The sequence below is a fragment of the Taudactylus pleione genome, unplaced genomic scaffold (genome assembly GCF_031769625.1).
Source record: "Taudactylus pleione unplaced genomic scaffold, aTauple2 ptg000889l, whole genome shotgun sequence".
NCBI lineage: Eukaryota > Metazoa > Chordata > Amphibia > Anura > Myobatrachidae > Taudactylus > Taudactylus pleione.
In genome coordinates this window covers 1420592-1445899 of record NW_028285290.1, presented here as the reverse complement: position 1 = coordinate 1445899, position 25308 = coordinate 1420592, and the positions used below count along the sequence as shown (strand labels likewise).

General features: G+C 44.8%; 1 protein-coding gene across 1 annotated transcript in view; it reads right to left on the bottom strand.

The window, feature by feature from the left end:
• OLFML2B (olfactomedin like 2B) overlaps positions 1–18519 on the bottom strand; it is a 208348-nt gene extending 189829 nt beyond the window's left edge. Inside the window, exon 1 of the mRNA XM_088459049.1 lies at positions 17841–18519. Coding sequence (XP_088315175.1) covers positions 17841–18017 — 177 coding nt within the window. The 5' untranslated portion in view covers positions 18018–18519. The remainder of the gene's footprint in view (positions 1–17840) is intronic.
• Positions 18520–25308: the final 6789 nt, after the last annotated feature.

The window sequence follows — 25308 nt, the reverse complement described above, 5'->3', positions numbered from 1 at the left end:
AGAATGTTAAAGGTAGGCAACCCTGGCGATCGCTCGCACAGCCAAAGTGGGTGTGCTTATTCCATGGCGAGCGGTCGCTTTCCATGCCGTCACTTTGACAAATTTGCATATGCTGGAAGCGAGCGATCGCATCTAGTGAGCGGGTCTGAATCAGGCCATTAGTCCCGTTTGCTGGGTCCCGGCAGAGGTGTTCTCCACGCTGATTTTTCCTATCAGCATTACTAGCTGGCCGATGGTGATGACGTCACTTTCACGGGCCACGGGCGGGTGGTTTGGTGTGCGGGCAGTGCCGCTTGATGTAATCTTGTTCTTAATGGTCTCCACTGTCAGCTTCCAACGCGTTTCGTGCGGTGGTTAGCACTTCTAACTGTTTCATTTATTTATATATATATATATATATTCATTCTCTCATTTTTATTTTTATTTATTTTTTAATGTTTGATTATTTTTTTATTTATCTATTTATTTTTATCATTTACCAGCAATTATAGATTTACATCTGAAGTGCCACCGATAATAATAGCGCTCTTATACACACACCATGACAGTACAGTTTTATTTAAACATACATGCACACCCACATTCACACATACTCACCTAGTATGTCAATCACGTCCCCTTTTCCATGTAGAAATCCATGGATACCTGTAAAAAAAAATAATACTCACCTATTCCAATGCATAGATCACGTCCTCTTAGGTTCATGTAGGCATCCAGGGGGTTAAAAAAAAACCTGCAAAGTCCCGATCCAGTACAGACTGGAGGAAGGCTATGTTTACACATGGTCTTCCTGGGCGTGAATGACAGAGACCCACATGTCTCCTGTCATTACAGGAGCTGCCAGCCAATCAGCGGGTGCCTCTGTAGGCGCAGCCTGTTTCCCCCATAGACTTCAATTGTGGGAAATCTCTATTGAAGTCTATGGTGGGAACCACTACATTGTAGCCGTTGATGGTAACCACAAGGTTAATTAAGGTGGGTTCTGGAGTTCACCAGCAAAAGACAATATTATTTAATCTAATTTTTACACCACACATTTAAAACAATCAACCCGGTACCCACCACCCAGGAGTGCCAAGGGTAGCCACGAGCTATCAGCCCAGGCCTGGGGTGGCCTGGAGAGGAAGAACCCCTTATTGGGGTGGTCCCCATCTTCCCAGAGATCCCCGGCCTGGGCTGATTAGTGGTCAGGGTTAATGCTTTGGCTGGGGGACCCGGTGAAAGGTTCCCCTGGCTGTGGCATTACCCCCACTGCTAGGAAGAGTCTGGTGCTGGTTATGGAAAATACAGGGGACCCTACTCATTTTGGCCCATGTATTTCCACACCCAGGACTGGCTCAGCTGAGCCCTGTGCTGGTTTTTAAAATACAGGGGACCCCTACGCATTTATTCCCTGTATTTTAAGAACCAGGATAGGCCTTACAGTACTGGTGGGGAGGGGGCACGTAATTATTATTTTTTTACACAGAAGCCTTCACGGATCTTACTGATCTATGAAGGCTTCTGTATAACTAGTCGCACTAAAAAGTCAGAGTTTTCATAGGAGAAAACTCACTGTTACTCGCATTTTGTAACTCACAAGTTCGCAGGCAGTGGCGTCACAAGGGGGGTGCGGTGGGTGCGGGCCGCACCGGGTGTCACCCTCCAAGGGGGTGACACCAAAATCCGACTCATCCCCACCCCCCGCTCAGCAGGTCCTGCACTGCAGGGAGACGCCAGGCTGGAGAGGCGCTCTCCCTGCAGCAGCTGCCTGCTGAGACAGTTTTTGCTTCTGCCGGCTGCCGCTGCGCCTGTCACACTGAGACAGCCAGCGGCAGCCTTCTATACAGTAAGTGCGGCTGAGCTCCTCATGCAGTCCCCTCCATGTGGGGCGGGCGTGCAAGCGCTAGAGGACAGGGGGCTGATTACTGATCAGCCTGGCTGAAGCCGCTGGGGTGGATGGATGGCAGCTGAGCTTCTGCTCCTCGCTGCTGTCTGACAGATCGTCACGCTGGGAACAAGCAGGGACAGTCTACAAAACATTTTTCCAGTGTTCAAGTGTATTCAGACACTGTTGATTACACTTGAATACTGACAAGTAGTTTGTACACGGTCCCTGCTTCTTCCCAGCGTGACCCTCTGACCTCTCAGTCAGCGAGGATGAGAAGGAACTGGGAGACAGCAGCAGCCAGCACAGCTATACAGTAGGTGTAATGGGATGTAAATAATTCAATGAGGGAGGAGGGGGGGCATTACCTGTCATTGTGTGTGTGTTTGTTATGTTAGACCTGTGCCTGCAGGGGCTGTGTTGTCCCTGTCCTTTATTTCCTACTCCATACCCCTAACCAAAACCCCTAACCCTCCCTCCCCAATGCCTAAACCTAACCTCCCCCTCCCCGCACCCTAAACCTTCCCCCTAGTGCCTATCCCAAACCCCCCCAGTGCCTAACCCTCCCCTCCTAGTGTCTAACCCTAACCTCCCCCTCCCCACACCTTAATACTCTCCCCTAGTGCCTAACCCTAACCCTCTCGTCTAGTGCCTAACCCTTTCACCTCTAGTGCATAACCCTATCCCTCCCCACCTAGTGCCTAACCCTCCCCCCTGGTGCCTAAACCTAACCTCCCCTCCCTAAACTTAATGCCAGGTACACACTAGAAGATATGTACATATCGGGCATATCAGCCAGTGTGTACCCGCTATGTCACTGACGAGGGTTGCTCCCACGTTTCGTCAGCGACATTGCCCATCAGACCTAGGGGGATGATATACTTATTCAATGGGGGAGGGTGTATTTGTTTTTAACTTGGGGAGGTAATACTGTCTATGCTGGGGATGGTGATTAATGTATGTGCGTGGGTATAATTATTGTGTTTCTGTGTGTATAAGGGGTGTATTCATATTATGTGTTATATGTGGGTCAATGATGGTCTCTGCATTATCTGGCATTCACTGTGACTCTCTACATTATCTGGCGGTTACTACGACGCTCTCTGTATTATCTGGCGGTCACTGCAATCTACGGGGCACCACTATTGGGGGCATTGTGTAAGTGTGATTGCTGGACTGGTATTTGGGGAGAGTTCGTGGAGCTGCATATCAATTTTTTTTTTTCTGGAGGGGGGGATGTCACCATGAGTTATAGCACCGGGTGACACCAGCCCTAGTGACGCCTCTGTTCGCAGGCTATTATATTTGGTGAGTTTTGTGAAAAACTCAGACTTTTAAATATGCAAGAAGGTCAGAGTTTGTCTCATACCAAAAACTCACACCCTATTACATCTCGCCCATAGCCTTTGTTGTATGCACCTTCACCTTAGCCCCCAGTGATTTTTTTTAGCTGTGTGTGAATCCCTGTCATAGCCCAACACCACTGGTGGGAAAATCGTCTCACAGGAACATCCACAGCAGCTACAAAGTAAAGGACACACGTACACGCAGGGGGGGTGTCTAAGTACCTAGAAACCCCCCCTGCCAGCTGCTCCATCGCTGCACAGCTGAACAATTTTTTTTTGCCTGCTGTTATAGTGTGCTGGTTGTAGGGGGAGCTGCAGCGTGCAGCCCCTCCTAGGCAGTTCTCATGGGAGCACCAGCACTGTGAGAGGCTGAGAGCTGCTGCCGGGTGACAGAGATCGTACTGCCGTGCCTGCAGTCTCTCCTGGAGCTGCACCCAGGTCTGTGTATCACATGTGGGGTATGGTATGCTGGCGAGGTTTTCTGGGAAGGGGGTACTGGCAGGGTGGGGGTTGATCTTCAATAAATGATGCCAGAGCTGTATATATTTGTGTTTTTAAGTGAGAGATGTGTGTCAGTGTGTGTGTCTGTGTAGTCTTTGTCAGTGTGTGTGTCTGTGCCAGTGTGTGTGTGTCTGTCAGTGTGTGTCTGTGTAGTCTTTGTCAGTGTGTATGTCTGTCAGTGTGGGTGTGTGTGTCTGTGTAGTCTTTATCAGTGTGTGTGTGTCTGTGCCAGTGTGTGTGTGTCTGTGTAGTCTTTGTGTGTGTCTGTGCCAGTGTGTGTTTGTTAGTGTGTGTCTGTGTAGTCTTTGTCAGTGTGTGTGTCTGTGTAGTCTTTATCAGTGTGTGTGTCTGTGCCAGTGTTTGTGTCTGTCAGTGTGTGTGTGTCTGTGTAGTCTTTGTCTGTGCCATGGTGTGTCTGTCAGTGTGTTTGTGTCTGTGCCAGTGTGTGTCTGTCAGTGTGTGTTTGTGTGTCTGTATAGTCTTTGTCAGTGTGTGTCTGTCTGTGCCAGTGTGCATGTCTGTTTCCAATGAAGGTCTCAATGCCGCCTTTTTTTTTCATGGAGGGGCTGAAAAGCTCCACTTAGTATTTTCCCTATAATTGAAGTACGAGAGGGCACCCCTAAAACGTATTCAATTCATCCATTTATTTTTTTCTTTCGTTAAGGCATTGATGAAAGATGTCATAAATGGATTAGCAATCTTGGATTATTGAGTACCCGAGGAGTGCTGCCTGTATTTGTTTAGATTTTTTTTGTCAATGGTTGTGTAACCTAGTATTTGGAAATCCCCCTTTGAAAATCCTGCGTTTGCCACTGAAGGAGGAGAAACTTACTTCTCCACTGTAATTTGAAGTAAATCCTTCCTTTCTATAGCAGTGGCCACTGCAAATCACGCAGCCCACAGTTACGGCTAAAATTCAGAGATGTCGGATGTTCCAATAAGCTTGCACGTGCTACCCATCCACCATCCATCCACAACCTCAGAAATAAAACTTCTGCATCAGTTAATTATGAGGCTGCATGTGTCAGACATGGATGGCCTTCTGTTAGGTATATGTTTGCAAATGTGTGTAACTGAGGGGCAGATTTAGAAGCGGACGCTAACTCGATTTGGTCACAATTGATCTTTGCATGTGCCAGAGCTGCACAGCGCATGTGCAAATATGGTCCTGCGTCGTCGGGTGCAGTGAGGCTGTAGGCGTCAGTTTATTGACAGACTGCAGCCATTTAGGGGTGAGTAGTGGGAAGCGGCTTAAAAAACGGAATGTCGACCCCATTTTTGAGGCAAGCTGAAGTCAGCAAAAGCTATCTTCTGAAGCAGAGTCACTGGCCTTGTCAGCTTAGTAGCATTAGACTTTTTGTGCAACTTTAGGGAAGCCCAGATGTCTAATGTTCACCACAATGGTCGTGATGATGATCCGATGCTGCATCTTTGGACATATGAAGCAGATCTGTAAAAAACATTATTACTTATAACTAAAGATGTCACCTCCAGCATTTGTATTCCTTCTCAGATCCGGTGCTACCTAAGATGCAGCACCAACACCATTTGTGTCCCCCTCTGAATCAGGCCCTGAGTCCTCTGCATTTTATTATTATGTAGGATGCAGGTCCCTTTTGCTGGCCCATTGCAGAGTTCTGGGGGAATGTGTGTCTGTTTTTCTTGTCTAGATTAACCCCCTACATACATGCACCTGAGATGAGCCAGTAAATTGCTTCTCAGCCACTGTTCTGAAATGCATGTACGGGATCAGTAGCTCGAGGGAGTGCTAATACTTGTATTGCTATTTTGGAGGATCTTGGGGTCTCTCCAGGTAAGTCGGCTCATCATCACACAGGACCCCAATTAACTGTCTAATACCCACATCTATTGGACGCAGATCTAACACTAGCATAGCTGATATGGCATTAGTGATCAGCTGTCATACTTGCTTCCTCTATCAAAGGTTGTTTAACAGTCAATTTTATTTTAAACTATTACTACTAGTAGTCTCCTTGGTCCCCTTCTGGGATGAAGATCCAACCCCAGCAGCAGCAGCAGCAGCAGCAGGCCTAGCACTCACGGATTCTTTTGAGGAACCCTGGATAGGGGAGGACTCAGTTAGCCTAATTAAATTGGATGCAGGACTACTTCCAATCATTATTGAGGATATTGATGATGAAGGTTTTGGTGGTGGAGAGTGCATGTACTTGGATCTGGCAGATAAAAGGGAGCAAGCTGATGCCAGAATGTTTGTTATTTCTTTTACAAGTTTCTGATTTTGCCATAAAACTTTCATGACAAGCTGCAAATTACATAACAGAGAGGATTTTCCTAGATAGTTAAAGTCCCTACCTCTACTTGCTGTGGATTACAAATGCTACAGATGGCAAGGTAATGTCACGACTCTAGGAAAGTTGGCCTCCTGAGATGAATCAGACTCTGCGGGCTGAGACCATGGTAGCAAGAACTGAGGAGGTTTTAGATAGCTTTTCCTCATAGGAGAATTAAGGCTTGAATCTTAGTAGCTTTTGAAAGAACACAAGGTTTTACTGAACAAACAGCAGAGAATTGGGAATGATTGGTAGAATCAGAACAAAAGTCCAGAATGATAAGAATATGAACCTGTGACAAGAATGCAGCATAGTAGGAGTGAACTCCACAAGCAGGACACTAGTCAAATGATGCTGAGTTATCCTCAATAGACAGAGGCAGGAATCCTGAATCCGAGTCACCGGGGTTCACCCAGTAAGACGAGACGAGAATCCTGGGTGAAAGGTGTAGAGGTAAATCCAGCTAGACTGTGACATCATAGGCTTGCAAAGAGAGTGAGTCTTGTGTACACAATGTTGCGTCGATATAGTACTGTCACAATCCGGTGAAAGTGATCCTCTGTGGAGGACGGTGAGCCGGGGGGTTCAGGTGACTATCGGAAACTGTGACTGTGGCTAGGTCTCCTATTTGCGGCCGCACCCAGGTTTGGCTAGACCTGCCCAGAGGCGCGGAGTCTAACTCACTTGGTGGTTTTCTCCAGTGACCCCTCCAATTGGGATTTGGTTTTCCGCTGCACCAAGTGAGCAGGTCGCGGCCCTCTGGACAGGTACCTGGGAATGGCAGAAGACCGGAAACTATATTACGTTAAGTTATTGCTAGAACACTGGAGATACACTGGAACACAATTAGAAATCCTGCTTGCATGAGATTACTGAGAATGTACTGAGAATCACTAAGAAATCCAGGAGCTGACTAGCTCAGAAGCTCAGGGAGATGTGGACACAGGCAGGTACTGGAGTTTGCTAAATATGCAGGAAAGCACAAACATATACTGGGGATTGCACATAAAAGAGTAGAGTGGACTCAAGGAATATATTGGGAATGCTAGAAATGTGGTACTGGACAAATGCCAAATACTGGGAGAGCTAGAAATGCTGGTACTGGGCAAAGGCAAAATACTGGGAATAATCATATATGCAGGTGCAGATTGCACAGACAAGACATATAGAGAAGATAGGCATATACTGGGAGAGTGCTAACTGCAAGTGCAGATTTGCACTGACAAGACACAGAGCAGATTGACACAGACATGTGCTGGGAGGTCCAACTGTGAGCTAATTAATACCAGCAGGTAATCTGACACTTCAGTGATACAGGGTAATAGCCACAGGAAAGCTGCAATAGAATTAGCAGCACATATACAAAGACACACAGGAAAGAGACATGAAACACTGAAGTACTGTGAGAAAGCTAAAGTCTCAGAGTAAGGTTTAGCATGGAAGCTAATACAGGAAACTGGGAAACTGTGAGCAGGCTGAAGCAACACGCTGAAGGATTTAGCACAGAGCAACAGTGGGAGTAACACAGGCGCTTGGAATAACAAAGTTGAACAGCAACTTCCTGGAGTTCTGGAGGTGGATTTATACCCAGGGGTAGCAGATTACTGGAGCACAGCATCAGCTGACTGAAATCATGCTACCATAGGTTAGGAGTACTGTCACATGAGAGGAACTGTCATGGCGGCGCCCATGATGGGAACTCCGATCCCCAGCACACACAGCCGACCATGGAAGCTCGCAAAAAGCACCTAAGGCAGAATACTCAACCCCACATCCATCACTGCACCAGACGTCTGACCGCAAGGAAGTCAGGGGAAGCCGGCAAGGAGGTGAGAGAGGCCGATCCTAGGCTGAACCCTGACAGTACCTCCTCCTTTTAGGGTGGGCACCGACCACCCATAAAGGCTCAACTGGAACTCCTCAGAAAGACACAAAAAATATACTTGAAAAACACAGGAAACTTGAAAATCCGACTTGAAAACATCAACAACAAAAAGAAAAATCTTGCTTGAAGACACAATAAGAACTGGATTCCAGCAAACTAGAAAAAATAACTTTTCAGATATCCTCCCAACTTTCGTATCCGTTTTTAGAGACTGGAAGTACTGGAATACTACATAAGGAGGCTTGTTCAAGAAGTAACTGTTTGCTGAAATAAATGTCCACCAATTCAAAAAATGTATCCTCATTAATGACTTTGACCCCCAAATCTTTTGCTTTTGCTCGCCTGGATCTCCCACCATCACGGACCAAAGTAAGATAATTGATTTTACTGCTGAGTTTCTCAAAAACTTTGCCTCCATAAGTTTCTATTAAAGATTTGGCTTCATTATTCTCAACAGATTCTAAGACTCCCGAGATCACAAAAGACAAGTCCTTCAGGCAATTATCTGTTCCCAAAAAATTTTGCTCAGAGATAAGGTCTTTAGTTGAAGAACTGGTTTTATCCACAGAGGAAGGTAGGAGAACTGGTTGTGAGCATGAAATTTCTTTGGTCTTTGATTTAGGGCTTTTCCCTTTTGGAATTGAAGATACCTCAGACACTTTAGTTGAGCATACTGGAATGGACAAAACACAGTTAGGAGTGGACATGGAATTATACTGGAGATCCATCGATTGATAAACAGGAGATGTAATTGGCATTAATTGATGTTCTTTATCTGCACCAGAATAAAAAAATTTGTTATTCTCACGGATTATATGGTCATTACCTACTATGTCACTGGACGAAGAATACATTAATTCAAACAATTGGTCCTCGTCGATGACCTTGACACCAAGATTTTCTGCCACTTTCCGTTTAGATTTATCACCATTGGGGCTCATGATGAGGTAATTGGTTTCTTTACTAAGATTTTCCACAACTCTACCTCCAACTGCCTCAACTAGAGACTTGAGTCCTTTATTCCCCAGAAGCCCAGGGACCTCTGAGATTATTATTATTATTATTATCATTTATTTATATGGCGCCACAAGTGTTCCGCAGCGCCTTACAAAGTACAAAAACAAATTGTATACAAGTGACTTACAAAACAATACAATACAGGACATGGATAATATATATTGCTACATTAGCGACCATATCACCCAGATAAGCAACAGAGCATAAGCAACCAAGTGTTAGGTGCCCTAGTGGTGAGTAAGAAGTAAATGACACTATAGTAAGGAGAAGCACAAGAGGGTAGATGGCTCTGCTCATGAGAGCTTACATTCTAAAAAGGTGGGGGAAGACAAACTGGGTTGACACAGATGGGGACGAAGGAGCATGTAGCAAGGAGTTAGAATGATAGCTGGAAGGCTTTGATGAAGTAGTGGGTCTTGAGAGCCCGTTTGAAGGATTGGAAACAGGTGGAGAGTCTGATGCGGAGTGGGAGAGAGTTCCAGAGGTGGGGAGCAGTGCGGGCAAAATCTTGGAGGCGGGAGTGGGAGAAAGTAATCAGCTGGCATGAAAGGCGGCGTGCATTAGTTGAGCGAAGAGGGCGGAGAGGAGCGTGAAGGGAGATGAGATCAGAGATGTATATGGGAGAAGATTGGGTGAGGGCTTTGTGAGCGAGTGTGAGAACCTTAAATTGGGTTCTAAAAGGGAAGGGGAGCCAGTGGAGAGCTTGTAGGAGAGGGGAGGCAGATGTAGAGTGCTTGGAGAGGAAGATAAGCCATGCAGCAGCATTAAGAATAGACTGGAGAGGAGAGAGATGGGATTTGGGGAGGCCAGATAGGAGGAGGTTACAATAGTCCAATCTGGAGATGACCAGTGAGTGTATGAGGGTTTTAGTAGCATCCTGGGTGAGATAGGGTCTGATCTTAGAAATATTTTTGAGATGGAAACGACAGGACTGTGAAAAGTTCTGGATATGTGGTTTGAAGAAGAGGGATGAGTCCAGGATAACTCCAAGACAGCGCACCTTGGGACTAGATGAGATAGTTGGAACACAATTAGAAATCCTGATCACCGGCTTGCATGAGATTACTGAGAATGTACTGAGAATCACTAAGAAATCCAGGAGCTGACTAGCTCAGCAGCTCAGGGAGATGTGGACACAGGCAGGTACTGGAGTTTGCTAAATATGCAGGAAAGCACAAACATATACTGGGGATTGCACATACAAGAGTAGAGTGGACTCAAGGAATATATTGGGAATGCTAGAAATGTGGTGCTGAACAAAGGCCAAATACTGGGAGAGCTAGAAATGCTGGTACTGGGCAAAGGCAAAATACTGGGAATAATCATATATGCAGGTGCAGATTGCACAGACAAGACATATAGAGAAGATAGGCATACACTGGGAGAGTGCTAACTGCAAGTGCAGATTTGCACTGACAAGACACAGAGCAGATTGACACAGACATGTGCTGGGAGGTCCAACTGTGAGCTAATTAATACCAGCAGGTAATCTGACACTTCAGTGATACAGGGTAATAGCCACAGGAAAGCTGCAATAGAATTAGCAGCACATATACAAAGACACACAGGAAAGAGACATGAAACACTGCAGTACTGTGAGAAAGCTAAAGTCTCAGAGTAAGGTTTGGCATGGAAGCTAATACAGGAAACTGTGAGCAGGCTGAAGCAACACGCTGAAGGATTTAGCACAGAGCAACAGTGGGAGTAACACAGGCGCTTGGAATAACGAAGTTGAACAGCAACTTCCTGGAGTTCTGGAGGTGGATTTATACCCAGGGGTAGCAGATTACTGGAGCACAGCATCAGCTGACTGAAATCATGCTACCATAGGTTAGGAGTACTGTCACATGAGAGGAACTGTCATGGCGGTGCCCATGATGGGAACTCCGATCCCCAGCACACACAGCCAACCATGGAAGCTCGCAAAAAGCACCTAAGGCAGAATACTCAGCCCCACATCCATCACTGCACCAGACGTCTGACCGCAAGGAAGTCAGGGAAAGCCGGCAAGGAGGTGAGAGAGGCTGATCCTAGGCTGAACCCTGACAAGTACACTGAGATGTGTCACGGTGATATGGACAAAGTACACAGAAGTGCATCAATGGGTGCTGCAGGTTTTGTACCCAAAATGGCATTGTTAGGTGCCGAGGGCTTTGTATCCAAAGTGGCGTATTTAGGTGCTGCAGGCTTTGTTTTCAAAGTGGCGTCTTACGACACAGAGCAGGACACGAGGATAACAGGAAGTCCAGGATCAAATTATATCAGGAGCCAAATACTAGGACTTGAGAAGACATTGTACAGACACTGAATGATCATCCAGGAAGTGTTTTTATATGCAGTACCTGTTGCTGATTGGTGATTGAGTCCCAGCTGACAGGAAACACAGGTAGACTCTGGCTACAACAAGATGGGCGCGCCCATGAACTGGAGACTCTGTGGGCAATTTTGGAGGAAGACATCATACAGCTCTAGGGATGCCAGTCAGCGTGTAGGAGAGGTCTGCGCCCTGCGGCCGGAGCATTACCGCGAAGATAACCAGCCCACGAAGTGGAGAGAAGAGGTAAGTAATGCTGCTGGCTAGGCTCTACGGCGGGACCTGATGTCGGTGTGTCTGACAGGTAATTGTTGTCTGGATTTGGGTCAAAATGATTCCACACATAAGAGGTGGATTTTTTTGTCTTATGCCCATACATCACAAAGGCTTTCTTATTATGGTTAAGAATTGCTTCCACTGGTGCTTAACTCATACAAACAACATCCTCATCATCAACATCCTCATTAGTGCCTGTGTCCACTACACAAATATACTCCTCCTCCACAATTTCTAGGTCAGCATCCTCTTGACTTATGCTGCTTATCCCCACATTGGCATAGGATGCAGAAATGGAGGAATGAGGCTTCTTTACGAGTACAGAATTAGAAAGATCAGGCTCACACATAGCACTAGCGGACACACTTAACCTCTCCTCAGGAATTTGTGATGTTTCTGAACAATACACAGTTTGTTCTACTGCCTTAATGTTTTTTTTCACCACTGATTAATTTTTTCTGACACCTCTTCTAGAGTGAGACACTCTTGCATCATCAGACAGAAGAAGATGCCTGATTGACAGCAGTTGCAGAATCACCACTCAGAAATAAAGGACAAGGCCTGAGCTTTCCTTGCCACTGCGTGTGGTGTATGGCATGTTGGCAATTTTATGTTTATCTGTCGAAAACTTTCCTTTTATTAAAAGTGTTTTTTTTTTTTAAGGAATGTAGCAAACTATGCTTTTGTGGATTTTGGATGCCCTGACTGAAAGCCTCTATGCAGTTGGGCATCAGCTTTAGTAGATGATGTTGAAGCGGTATCGTCATAATGACAGGTGGTGGCAGTAGATGCAGCGTTAGTGCTTAGTTGCTGCTCCTGCTGTTCTGTTGATTGATCTATTTCATATCGATGCCCGAATTTTTTTTTTCACAAAAAAAATTAAGTTTTTTTAAATTAAAAAAGGTGTCCACCGACTGTGACACACTGCGCAGATAGTATAAGGCGGTAGCCCTTGATCTAGTGACCATTACTGACTGTTATATATCACAGACACAGTATCACAGCCTGAAGTTTTTATAACAAAAAAATATATTATTTTTAACAAAAACAAAATGTGCCCACCGACTGTGACTCACTACGCAGACAGTATAAGACGGTGGCCCTTGACCTACTGACCATTATATATCACAGGCACAGTACCAGATTTACGGCCTGAAGTTTTTATCACAGAATGTATTAGTAATATTAAATGATGTTCCTGCGCTATAAAAACAAACAATGATTTGCTGACTGCCTATCCACAAAACTAGCTCGGCCAGTATAACCTAGGGGACTGATGTGGGTGGCACTGCCCATCAAAGACAGTGTCACTAAACCTGTCCTGACTCTCACTGTCTCACTAACTGTCACTAGCTAACTAGCGTACCCTCCTTCCCCTCCAGTGGTCCTGTGACAAAAGACGGTGAATCACCACAGGAGGGACTTATATTGGATCCAAAACATGTCAAATCCGATGCTGGGAAGATGACTTTGCGCATTGTTTTTGAATCTAAAAATGGCGCGGAGATCCAAGCAGCGGCTTGGATCTCTTCAGTTAAGGTAAGTTCGGGCTGGTTTGGTTTCCAGGAAACCGAATCCGCTCGTGACTTTTACAAATACATCAATATTTTGCCAATCTCATCTGGCAGAACACTTTAAGTAGAAAATATTCTGAGGTACACTTTTTAAACTGTATTACAGGTAATCAAGAATATGCGCTATTACACATACTATAGCAAACTGATGCTTTATTTCATTTTTAAACTGTACTAGGGAAATCTGATTGGTTGCTATGGACAACAGATTCTTTTTTATATAATTACTTGTAGAACAGTTTACAAGAATGTTCCTTTATTACACATTCTCAGCACTGCAGCAGAAAATAAATCTTTCCACTTCTGAAATACACTGTAACATTCCATGTTTAATGACTAAACCCATATTTTTCTAGTTTCCTCATAGCATTCAACATAAACCACTTTCTTCTCCTCTGTGATATATCAGCACTGTTCTTAAAAAAAAAGCAAAAAAAAAACACTTTTAACAATACTTGGACTCTCAGGAGTGTTCTAACATTTTCGTTTAGACAGTCTTTCATCCTGAATGAGTAAAAAAACTAAAGCAGCATTAGCATATATGCACACAGCAGCTGCATCCAAAGACACAACGGGACAAATGTAATAGGGTGAGAGTTTAGAAAATGTGAGAGTTTAGCAGTAAACTCTCACATTGGTTGAGTTTTATCTTCAAAATGGGAAAACGTCTGAATGAGATTTTAAATCGTGAGAGGTTTTTAAGTCTAAAAAAACATGCAAGTTCGCTCTGTTACTTTGTTTTTGGACTCTATTACATTGGCAAAGTTTAAAAAGTGTCAGAAACTCTCACTTTTCTAAACTCTCACCCTATTACATTTGGCCCAACGTCTCCACATAAATAAGGAAGAGTATGTAGAAAATAATGGAGCACAAAAATGGAAAAATTATTAGCAGAAGAATCACTGTTGATGAACTTTAAATGTACAGTATCCATTATCATCTGTTGGTTACTTTTATTCTAAGAGACTATAAATAAATAGATTTTTTACATTTTGTTTTTTGTACAAGTACATGTTAAAGAGTGCCAGCATTTACACTGAGGAGCAAATTCAGTTAGCAGTGAGGCTCTCTCTGTTATAACGCAGGTTATCTGGACAAGATAACCTCATTCGCTTTGCATAGAGATGCGAGCAACAATGGCCAAGGTGTTCCTCCTGTATGTACACACAGTGTGCGCAGCATGCGATCTCCGACAGACCCTCGCACATAACTGAATGTGCCTCTTACAGTTTGTATTCTAATTAACTTTAATAGTATAATACATCATTTTCTCAATTTATCTTCAAATATTGTTAAGTAATAGGCACTTTTAGCTGAAAGATGGGTGTTATAAGCGTGTTATACATCAAGGAGAAGAGGTCCATGCTCTGTAATTAACTCCTTTCTTCAGTATTAATCCTCTTCTCATGCAGTTACAGTATAACAGATTCTGCCCCCAGGCTTTACCCTGAGACAGATCTGTCATCTACATGAGCTTGTGTTATAATTACTACATTTCTCAGTGTATTTACCAAATGACAACTTTTATCTTTATCAGTACAGATTCAGTTCTCCTCACTATTTATGTACAGTATACTGTTTTGTACAGAAATTGCAGTATTGTTATACATTCACTTTATTTCCTTCTCTGAGATTGTGTGCTCCTTATCCATTGCATTCCTTAGTATACTGGTAATGCTCTCTGGGTTCTATTTGCTGCTTGCTCAGATTGCTCACAGGTTTGCACACAACAAAGACTTCGTAAGCAGCAGCCGCAGCAGCAGCAGCAAGAAAATAAAGTTTACAATTCCCACAAGATGATCTTGTTGCAGTGATTTTTTTTAAACTGTGCATTACAGCAACAAATACTTTTAAGATGCAAGCCTGGCGAGAATGTTGGTAATCACCTACAGTATATTGATAATAAGGTATACTTGCACTGCAGCATTAGGAGCCTATGTATCAAGCTTTTTTTAATAAAATTATGTACAAACTATAGTGTCTGCATAATTGTATGCATTTTCAATACGTACTAATAGTCTAATGCAGATGTCTCCTGCAAAAGGTTAATTAGCGCTGCAGACCAGGGACGTGCAGGCAGGGGAGGCAGAGCCTCTCCTGTCATAATGATTAAAATAATCCAAAGAAGATATTTATAATACAGATTCTGTGTCATAAACATCTACTTTGCATTATTCTATCACTACATTTAAAATCAGTCAGGAGGTAGCGAGAGTAATGCCTCCCGCTGACAATAGAATAGCGGGGGGCAGGGCCATGAAAAAATAGGGCAAAGCGACACCTATAGAAGTGCCTCATAGACAGGGATATGCTTTCAGATCACATGAAAGCACGCCCCTTTCAGTCAGGCAGATGTGATTGGACAGCAGATCCATCACTGGATCCACTGTCATCACTGGGTGGGTAGCCAGCATATGCAGCGGGGACGCGGCAGGGGGTGCAGGCGTTAGCGGTGGCGGGACCCGGCGGAGATAGCTTATATGGTGGCAGGCCTGGATCCAAGTACTGGCATGCTGGAGCAGGCTTGCTGGGACCTGTAGGCCTCCTGAAAAGAACAATATTATGATACCATGAACCCCACACCCACCGCCACCAGGGGTGTGGGGTATAGCACTGAGTTTTGCTCAGGAAGGAGGACCCAATTTAAATTTTTGGGGATCCCCACTTTCTGAGGCATTCCAGCACTGGACTAACTAGTTTGGGGGTGGTTAATGTGATGGCAGGGGGACCCCACACTGAGTGCACCGCCTGCTATGGCATTATCCCTCTGGCTGGTTTAGTCTGGCGCTGGTTACTGTTAAATAGGGGGAACCCCAGGCTGTGTTTTGTTTTTTTTAATTTTAAAGGAGGAGGTGGGGGAGTGTTATTCATCCAGTGCCTCCCCAGCCATTGACCTCACCGCACGTCACTGCTGCAGATCACAGCTCCCAATATTATCAATGGGGACTATGGTCTGATCCCTATGCACCAAACTCTGAAAAGTTACATTTTTTGTAGTTTGGCCCCTTTTGTTTATGCCCATGGTGGCATTCTCAATCCCTCTCCTGCAGCTTCCATCTGCCTCCAGATTCTCAGGAGGAGTCTTTTGAAAATGTGAAAGACTCCTCCGATGTGCCTCGGATAGAACCTGCAGTGACAGCAGCTATGGCTACTGCTGTCCCTGCGAGTTAATTTTAGTACATATAGGGGATTGTTTTGTTAAAAATTAAAAAGTAAGTTGCGATACCGACTAATATTAATTACATCACTGCCACAATTATTACATAGGCCCCTTAGTGTTATAATCAGTGGCGGATCTTACCTAAGGGCTGCGAGACTACACTTCCACTTCAGTGAGCCAGTGCAGTACATGACTGCACTGGCTTCATTGTGACTGGAGGTGGCTTCCCATTGAAAGCGCCACCTGCCAGTCACGCTGAATACAGGCAGCCCTAGGGAAGGTGTCTCCTCCCCCTGGGGCTGCCAGTCCGGGCTGCGATCAGCAGAGAGCGGCTTCTCGGAGCTGCACCCAATGCAGCCCTGAGAAGCTTGTGCTATGCATGCGCGGTGCCACTGCCGCTCATGAGAATTCCCTGGTCCCGACATCTGCCAGAATCATTGAGCAGGCGCAGAGCAGCCCCCCTCAGGTAAGAGGGCAGGAGCCGCTGCTGGTTATAATAGCTCTTAAAATGTAACACTTTTTAAAGATAATGTACCCAAGTGAAATTGTCAGACAGCTACAGTACTTTACATTGTTGCAAAAATATTGTATTTTCTGTAAAACAGATAAGCAGGGTTAAAGGAAAGCTTATCATTGTGGGGTTATGATTTGGGAGCAAATCTAAATTGCAGTTTATAAATAAAGCTGTCCAGCATATGTGGGCTGCATATAAAAGCAGCCAGTTTTTACCGTGCATGCATAAACAACCCTTACAGTGCTACATGTTTTATTCTAGATACAAAGTTAAGGCCCCCATACATCTGCAATGTATTTGGGCAATTCCCTGATTCCCAGACGCCAGGGTCGAGGCTTCGGTGATATCCAACATGTTGGATTTCCCTGATTTGCTCCTTGCCACCGAAATATGATCGGGATCAGCAAATCGGGTATTTTTAACATGAAGAATTTCATTGATTCCCCAACGGATCGGCGAACATCGATGGCTGCCGATCATCATTTCCGACTGGTGTTCAGCGGTTCTGATCCGTAGATGTGTGGGGTCCTTTACTTGGTTTTTTTTGCTTTGCTATCACCTCTTCTACTCTTTTATACTATAATGGAGCAGAAGAATGAATACAAATGGTTGAAAGTCTTTTTTTAATCAACTGTAAAATATTAATTTAAAAAATAAATATTTCAGAGGACAGAGAATTTTTAAAGAGCAAGGTGCATTTTATTACGTTTATGCTTTGCATCTATCACTCTTTATATAAACAGCATCATGGCTGGAATACATAAAATAAAGGTAAATCAACACCACATTTTATTTCCATGCAAATAATGGTAACATTATAACTGAGTGAAAATGTACATGATTAGAAGGATACTAATACTGTTATATCTTAAAGGCAGATATTAGCATAAATGTGCTCTATTGACTTGTCATTACCCTGTAAAACATGGAATCATTATTTCAACATACATATAAATCTTATCTATATGTTTAGTTGCCATAAATGACATTCCCCATTACGTTCTATCACAAAAAAGTGACATCATCAAGAAAACAATACAGCAAATAATGTAGAGCACATAAGAATTGTGATACCTGGGACAAAATGTTCTCCTGGTTTTCAGACTCATCCTGCAATGTGTCCTCTCGGGGCGTCTGTGGTTCTGCTGTGTGGACTGGGGAACCATCAGCATTGGTGCTGCTTTCTCCAGGGGTAGTAGAGCCCATGCAGCATAACAATAGGAAAAATAATGTAATCCTAGATGGATCCATAAGAAGAGCAATAGACCCTATAAGGTAACTTGTGTCCAATAACTGCTGTAGTCAGACTGTCATCTGTTTTGTATCCCAAGGTACAGTAATAACAAAAATACACCTTGCTTTTCTCCTCCACATGAATGAGATGTAATCCCAGTCAGTAAGCCAGAGTGAAAGACAAATGTACAGGCTCTTATTTAAAAAACTGTAACATGGCTAATAGCAATGATACTGCTTGGCCAGCTATTGTCTTTTGTGTCACACAGCAACTCTGTTCCAATTCAGGATGCTTTCAACATGCCTAATGGATATAGGACTTGCCAGCCTGTGCAGTTGTCAGCCTGTACGGATGGCGGAATGGCAGAGGGATGAAAGGGGCAGCCAGACAAGAGAGGCAGAGGTTTCTTACTTTACATCCACATGGAGTCTTCTCAGGTTACAACACAAGAAAAGGGTAAAGGTGCTTAAGAGCCGAGGTCGCGGATAACATCTCAGCCGGGAGTTGTGAGCAGCTGGGAGAACTTGCTGTTGCAGCAGCTTAGTAAGTAAGTCTCCCCTCTAACTGTACAGGGGAATGGATGTGGGGGAGGAGCTTTCAATCTGTTCTACAGTTTTAGGGAAACTTAACTACTTTCCCAGTGGAGAAATTGATACATCAATTTATAATAAGGCAATATTTTCACTGCCGGGAACTATGTGAAAATCAGGTGTGTTATGCGGCATAGTAAATTCCTCAGTGCTAATCCAGCCAACACAAACTTTACAGCCTATAATGACAAAATGCAGACAAAGCATTTCCTTGCCCAAGGAGCTCACTATTTGCATAATACAGATATAAAGATAAAAAAGGCTATTTGCATATTCTATGGTACTATTTTTGAAGTTTTTGTTTAAAAACATATTTAGAAACCCAAATGTAGAATGCAAAATATTTTGTTGGTGCTAGATAAAGTAATAATAATAAAATATTTCATAAATGTACTTCAATATATAATATATATGTAACCCACCCATGCCACCCAGCGGACATATACAGTTTTGTTTGGACCACCCTTACTGAGTCAGCAGTCTACTTACCCTTTTTTATTGTATGCCATTGTGAATGTCCAGAGCCCTATCAGTATCTGAAAATTCCTAGGCATGTACAGTATGAGTGACAGTTATTGCAACCAATCCTATTGGTGTTATTTTAAACAGGCTGATAAATACACAAAGCTATAACTATTATTACAGCAGTGTTAAAAGTCATATGGAGGACTCATAAAGCACATAATCATTCTTCTCAGAATCCAACTGATTAAAAGCCAGAGTGAGATCTTTAGCAAAGTCCTTGGAATTACAAATGTGAGTGGCCTACAGTATTAACATACACCTTTAAATGAGAAGAGCAGCCTCAGTATAGTAGATTAGGTTGCTGGCTCACTGCCTGCTGAAAGTAACATCACTGAGGTAACCTGAAAGGAATTTTCTCTGCATCTAGTCCTCTCTCCTTGTGCTGTCTGCTGTGAAAGCATTGAACACTATTACTAAGTGACAGATTCCCTCAGATCTTTCTACACTAAACTATCTGCCAATGAATTCCATCTAAATGCTGATATATATGGTACAGTCATTTCTAATTTTACAGCAAGGTGCTCTACTACTGTACATCTGAGACATCCTGGTCAGGGGGGCTACATGAAAGTAATAGTATACTGCATATTCCTTTGATTATAGTGTACCATGAATACCATGTCAATTGAAATGCATTATTGGACTGTTTGTGTCATATGCCTAAAATAAAAAACATATAAAATATAAATAACAGAAATGTAAATTGCATAAAGCTTCTACAGGACAGAGATGTTGCCAATGTTATATGGAAAGCATACCTATGAAAATATATAAGTGAGATATGTAAATATGTACATACAGTATAACCACCCTGCATAAAGCAGTAAGCCTTGGAAGCTCTAAAATCATTCGCATTCAACTGGCATTTTATTGGCCTACATCTTATCCACCGCCAGTCTTTCGCAGTCTGTGTCGTGTAGCATTCTATACTTTCATCACTGAAATGTTCCTGAATATCTGGTCAGGTTCAAAATGTGAAACCACTGCACAGGGGCTGGCTGGCAACTTTTAGCCTGGGGGGCAAATGCATGCAGGCGGCCCTGGCAGAGGAGTAGCGTGTAGCCAGGGTGCCCGAAAGAACGTGCGTGCTACAACGCCCCCCCCCCCCTCAGGAGAGGACACCCTTATGCAGGCCTCGAGTAGTGTCCCCAGTAGTGATCCCCCCTATGCAGTGCCCCTTGTGCCCCCAGTAGTAAGCCCCTTATATAGTGCCCCCAGTAGTGGTAACCCTTATGCAGTGCCCCTTAAATAGTGGCCCCAGTTGTAGTCTTCCCCTAGGCAGTACCCCCACTATTTCCCTTTATATAGAGCCCCCAGCAGTGGTCCCTCGATGCAGTGCCCCCAGTGGTAGTCCCCTCCCCCCTATGTAGTGCCCCTAGTAGTAGTCGACTCCCACCTATGCAATGCCCCTAGCAGTAGTCCCCTTGTAGTGCCCCTAGTAGTAGTCCCCCCCAGTAGTAGTACCCCCCTTGTAGGGCCCCCAGCAGTAGTAGTCCCCCCTTGTAGTGCCCCCAGTAGTAGTAGTCCCCCCCCTTGTAGTGCCCCCAGTAGTAGTAGTCCCCCCCCTTGTAGTGCCCCCAGTAGTAGTAGTCCCCCCCTTGTAGTGCCCCCAGTAGTAGTAGTCCCCCCCTTGTAGCGCCCCCAGTAGTAGTAGTACCCCCCTTTTGTAGTGCCCCAGTAGTGGTCTCCTCCTTATAGTGCCAGACCCCCCGCAGTAGACACACATAATATAAAAAAAAAAAACACTTACCTGACACCCGCTCCTGGTCCCGCCGCCGAGATCAGCTCCTCTGTCCGCCGCTTTGCATTATGGGAGTGACGCATCATGGGAGTGAAGCGTCACTCCCATTACCCACTGCGGGAGCCGGAAGATGTCCGGCTCTGGCAGTGGGAGCAGCAGCCGATGAGAGTCTGTCTGACTCTCATCAGCTGCTAAAGCAAACACACAGCTGCCGGCTCCGGCGGCTGTGTGTTTATGCTGTGTAGCGCTGACCGAACTCCGTCCGGTCAGCGCTACACACGCGGTGCAGTCTGTGTCACAGTGACACAGACTGCCCGCGGCCCGCATGATGCTGCGGCCCGGGGGGCACATGGCACCCTGCCCCCCGGCCCAGCCCGCCACTCCCACTGCAGATTCAGACCCTGAATCAGGGCCGGACTTCTTGTTTTTTAGAGTGGCCTCCTGGCCTCTCGCATAGCTGTGGGTGACCACCCACAGCTATAGCGAGCGGCCTGGAAGATGGTCGCGATGGTCAAGACCATCGGGCTTGCGACGAGACCCTTGTGGTAGGGTCTCGTTGCTGCAAGCCCCAGAGAGCATTCGGCTCTAACAGAGCCGAAAGCTTTCTGTCAGTGATGCCGGCCCCAGACTGTAGGCGTTCCCATGGGAACGCCTCCGTCTGGGCAGCCACGCCCGCCCCGCCCACCAAAGGGGGCGTGCTGTCACTCAACATCGACAGCATGCCCCCTTTGGTACGAGACCCGGAGCGACGGTTTGCCCGTCGCTATCTGGGTCTCACGCATGCGCACGATGGAGCCGGCTCCATCGTGCGCATGCGCATTGGGACACCATCTGAGGGCCTGATTCAGAGCCGGACGCTCTGACAGAGCGTTCGCTCTGAATCAGGGCCGGCCTTCTGTTTTTTTAGAGCAGCCTCCTGGCCGCTCGCATAGCTGTGGGTGACAACCCACAGATATAGCGAGCGGCCAGGAAGATGGTCGCGATGGTCAAGACCATCGCGACCATTGGGCTTGCGACGAGACCCTTGTGGTAGGGTCTCGCCGCAAGCCCAAGAGAGCTTTCGGCTCAAACAGAGCCGAAAGCTTTCCCAATGATATCACTTGTGATATCAGTGGGCCGGCCCCAGACGGTAGGCGTTCCCATGGGAACGCCTCCGTCTGGGCAGCCACACCCCCGGCCCGCCCACCAAAGGGGCCGTGCTGTCGCTCAACATCGACAGCACGCCCCCTTTGGTGCGAGACCCGGAGCGACGGTTTGCCCGTTGCTATCCGGGTCTCGCGCATGCGCACGTCGGCTTCGTCGTGCGCATGTGCACTGGGCCACCATCAACCCGCTTGCGAGCGGGTCTGAATCAGGTCCAGAATCAGGCCCTCAGTGCTCAAACTGCCAATGCTTTCATACCAAGGGAGCGGACATTTACAGGACCGGAGAAATGTCAACCAGGCTAACAGTAACATGACCTTTTATTTCACAAAATAGTTAAAACAAGGAGGCACAAAATCCCAGCACACTATTCCAGTACATTGTCCCCAAGTGTTTACACCCACTGTTAGAATTAATTTATTTCCCAGTTTAGAGGATCCAACTCAGCAGCATGAGTACCCCTCAACAGATGTGAGCACTGTAAACAAAGAACACCCACTAACCATCACCAAAAGGGCTAGCTCTCCCATGACTCCCAGAAAGAGAATGTATAAGAGGCTGTGCCCAGAGCAACAAGGAGGGTTGATTAGTGCTGCTGATTAAGGTGTGAATATATTAGGAAATGACAAAAGATGTTTTGGTAGAGTCCGGGATTCAAAAAGAGCCTGTTTGTGTAACATTGTGTGGCCGCCAAAAGCAGGCCGACATCTGTGCATACCTACAGTCTTGTGCAGAATTGGAGCAGAACAATCCATATGAGGCATCACTATTGAGGAAAATCTGGGGTTGACTCTTAGGCTGCGATTCAATTGTTATAGACACCCCCTGCTGGACGTCTATATGAATAGGTGCCCAAAGGAGCAATTCAATTGTTTCTCTGTTCGGGGGCACCCATTAGTATTTATTGTGGCTACAAGCTCCTGGTTTAGCCACGCACAGCGGCTAAACCCAACCTCATCCTAGTGCTTGACCCTAAAAGCCTAACCCCAAACTCATCGTAGTGCCTAACCCTACCCCCCTGTAACCTAACCCCAACCTCATCCTAGTGCCTAACCCTACCCCTGTGACCTAACCCCAACCTCATCCTAGTGCCTACACCTGTAACCTAACTCCAACCTCATTCTAGTGCCTAACCCTAATCCTCCCACCCAGTCTAACATACTGTTGACATTGTGGTTTCAACATTATGAATGTTGACATTGTAAATGTCGACCTAATGACTTCATCCCCTCCTGTATGTATGGTATGTGCCAATGTACAAAATATGTTTTTGCTTTTCATTTCCTAGAGCATGATATAGCCAGCAGTTTTAGAGATAATAAAGAAACTGGGTTATTAAGAATATCAGTATAGGTGTAAATACCTAAAAACAGGAACCAGGATAATAGGGATAAGGCCACAAGATAAAGCCAGAAAAGCACTGCTTCAGTGCCGAGTCATATTTGGTATCACAGGGTATATTGTTTGCCAGTCATTGCGAGGTAAATTGCCAGGGCTTACCTGGGTATTTAAAAAAAGTAAATCTAGAGCTAATTTTGTATTGCAAATGTGTTGAATAATATATATGTCAGGTGCATAAATATTGGGACACTGACAGAATTTTCATATTTTGGCCTCTATTCACCACCACAATGGCTTTGAAATGAAACAAACTAGATGTGCTTTAACTGCAGACTTTCAGATTTAATTTGAGGGTAATTACATCCAAATCAGGTGAACGGTGTAGGAATTACAACGGTTTCTATATGTGACTCCCACTTTTTAAGGCGCCAAAAGTAATGGGACAAACTAAACAATCCTAAATCTAACTTTCACTTTTTAATACTTTGTTGCAAATCCTTTGCAGGCAATTTCAGCCTGAAGTCTGGAACGCATAGACATCACCAGACGCTGGGTTTCATCCCTGGTGATGCTCTGCCAGGCCTCTACTGCAAATGTCTTCAGTTACTGCTTGTTCTTGGGGCATTTTCCCTTCAGTTTTGTCTTCATCAAGTGAAATGCATGCTCAATCGGATTCAGGTCAAGGGATTGACTTGGCCATTGAATAACATTCCACTTTTTAGCCTTAAAAAACTGTTTGGTTGCTTTTGCAGTATGCTTTGGGTCGTTGTCCATCTGCACTGTGAAACACCGTCCAATGAGTTCTGAAGCATTTGACTGAATATGAGCATATAATATTGCCCGAAACACTTCAGAATTCATTCTGCTGCTTTTGTCAGCAGTCACATCATCAATAAATACAAGGGAACCAGTTCCATTGGCAGCCATACATGCCCATGCCATGACACTACCACCAGCATGCTTCACTGATGAGGTGGTATATTTTGGATCATGAGCAGTTCCTTTCCTTCTCCATACTCTTCTCTTCCCATCACTCTAGTACAAGTTGATCTTTGTCTCATCTGTCCATAGGATGTTGTTCCAGAACTGTAATGGCTTTTTTAGATGTTGTTTGGCAAACTCTAATCTGGTCTTCCTGTTTTTGTGGCTCACCAATGGTTTACATCTGGTGGTGAACCCTCTATATTCACTCTTGTGAAGTCTCTTCTCTTGATTGTTGACTTTGACAAATATATACCTACCTCCTGGAGAGTGTTCTTGATTTGGCCAACTGTTGTGAAGGGGTTTTTCTTCACCAGGGAAATAATTCTTCTGTCATCCACCACAGTTGTTTTCCGTGGTCTTCCGGGTCTTTTGGTGTTGTTGAGCTCTCCGGTGCATTCTTTCTTTTTAAGAATGTTCCAAACAGTTGATTTGGCCACACCTAATGTTTTTGCTATCTCTCTGATGAGTTTGTTTTGATTTTTCATCCTAATGATGGCTTGCTTCATTGATAGTGACAGCTCTTTGGATCTCATATTGAGAGTCGACAGCAACTGGTTCCAAAGACAAATGGCACACCTAGAATCAACTCCAGACCTTTTAACGAGGGAATAGCCCACACCTGTTCATGAAATAGCTTTTGAGTTGATAGTCCCATTACTTTTGGCCCCTTAAAAAGTGGGAGGCACATATAGAAACCATTGTAATTCCTACACCGTTCACCTGATTTGGATGTAATTACCCTCAAATTAAATCTGAAAGTCTGCAGTTAAAGCACATCTAGTTTGTTTCATTTCAAAGCCATTGTGGTGGTAAATAGAGGCCAAAATATGAAAATTATGTCAATGTCCCAATATTTATGCACCTGACTGTATATATACATATATATATATATATATATATATATACATATATATATAATAATCAAATATATCAAACTGCAGATGTGTCCTCACTCATCTTTGCTGTAGTTGCATCAAACAGCCC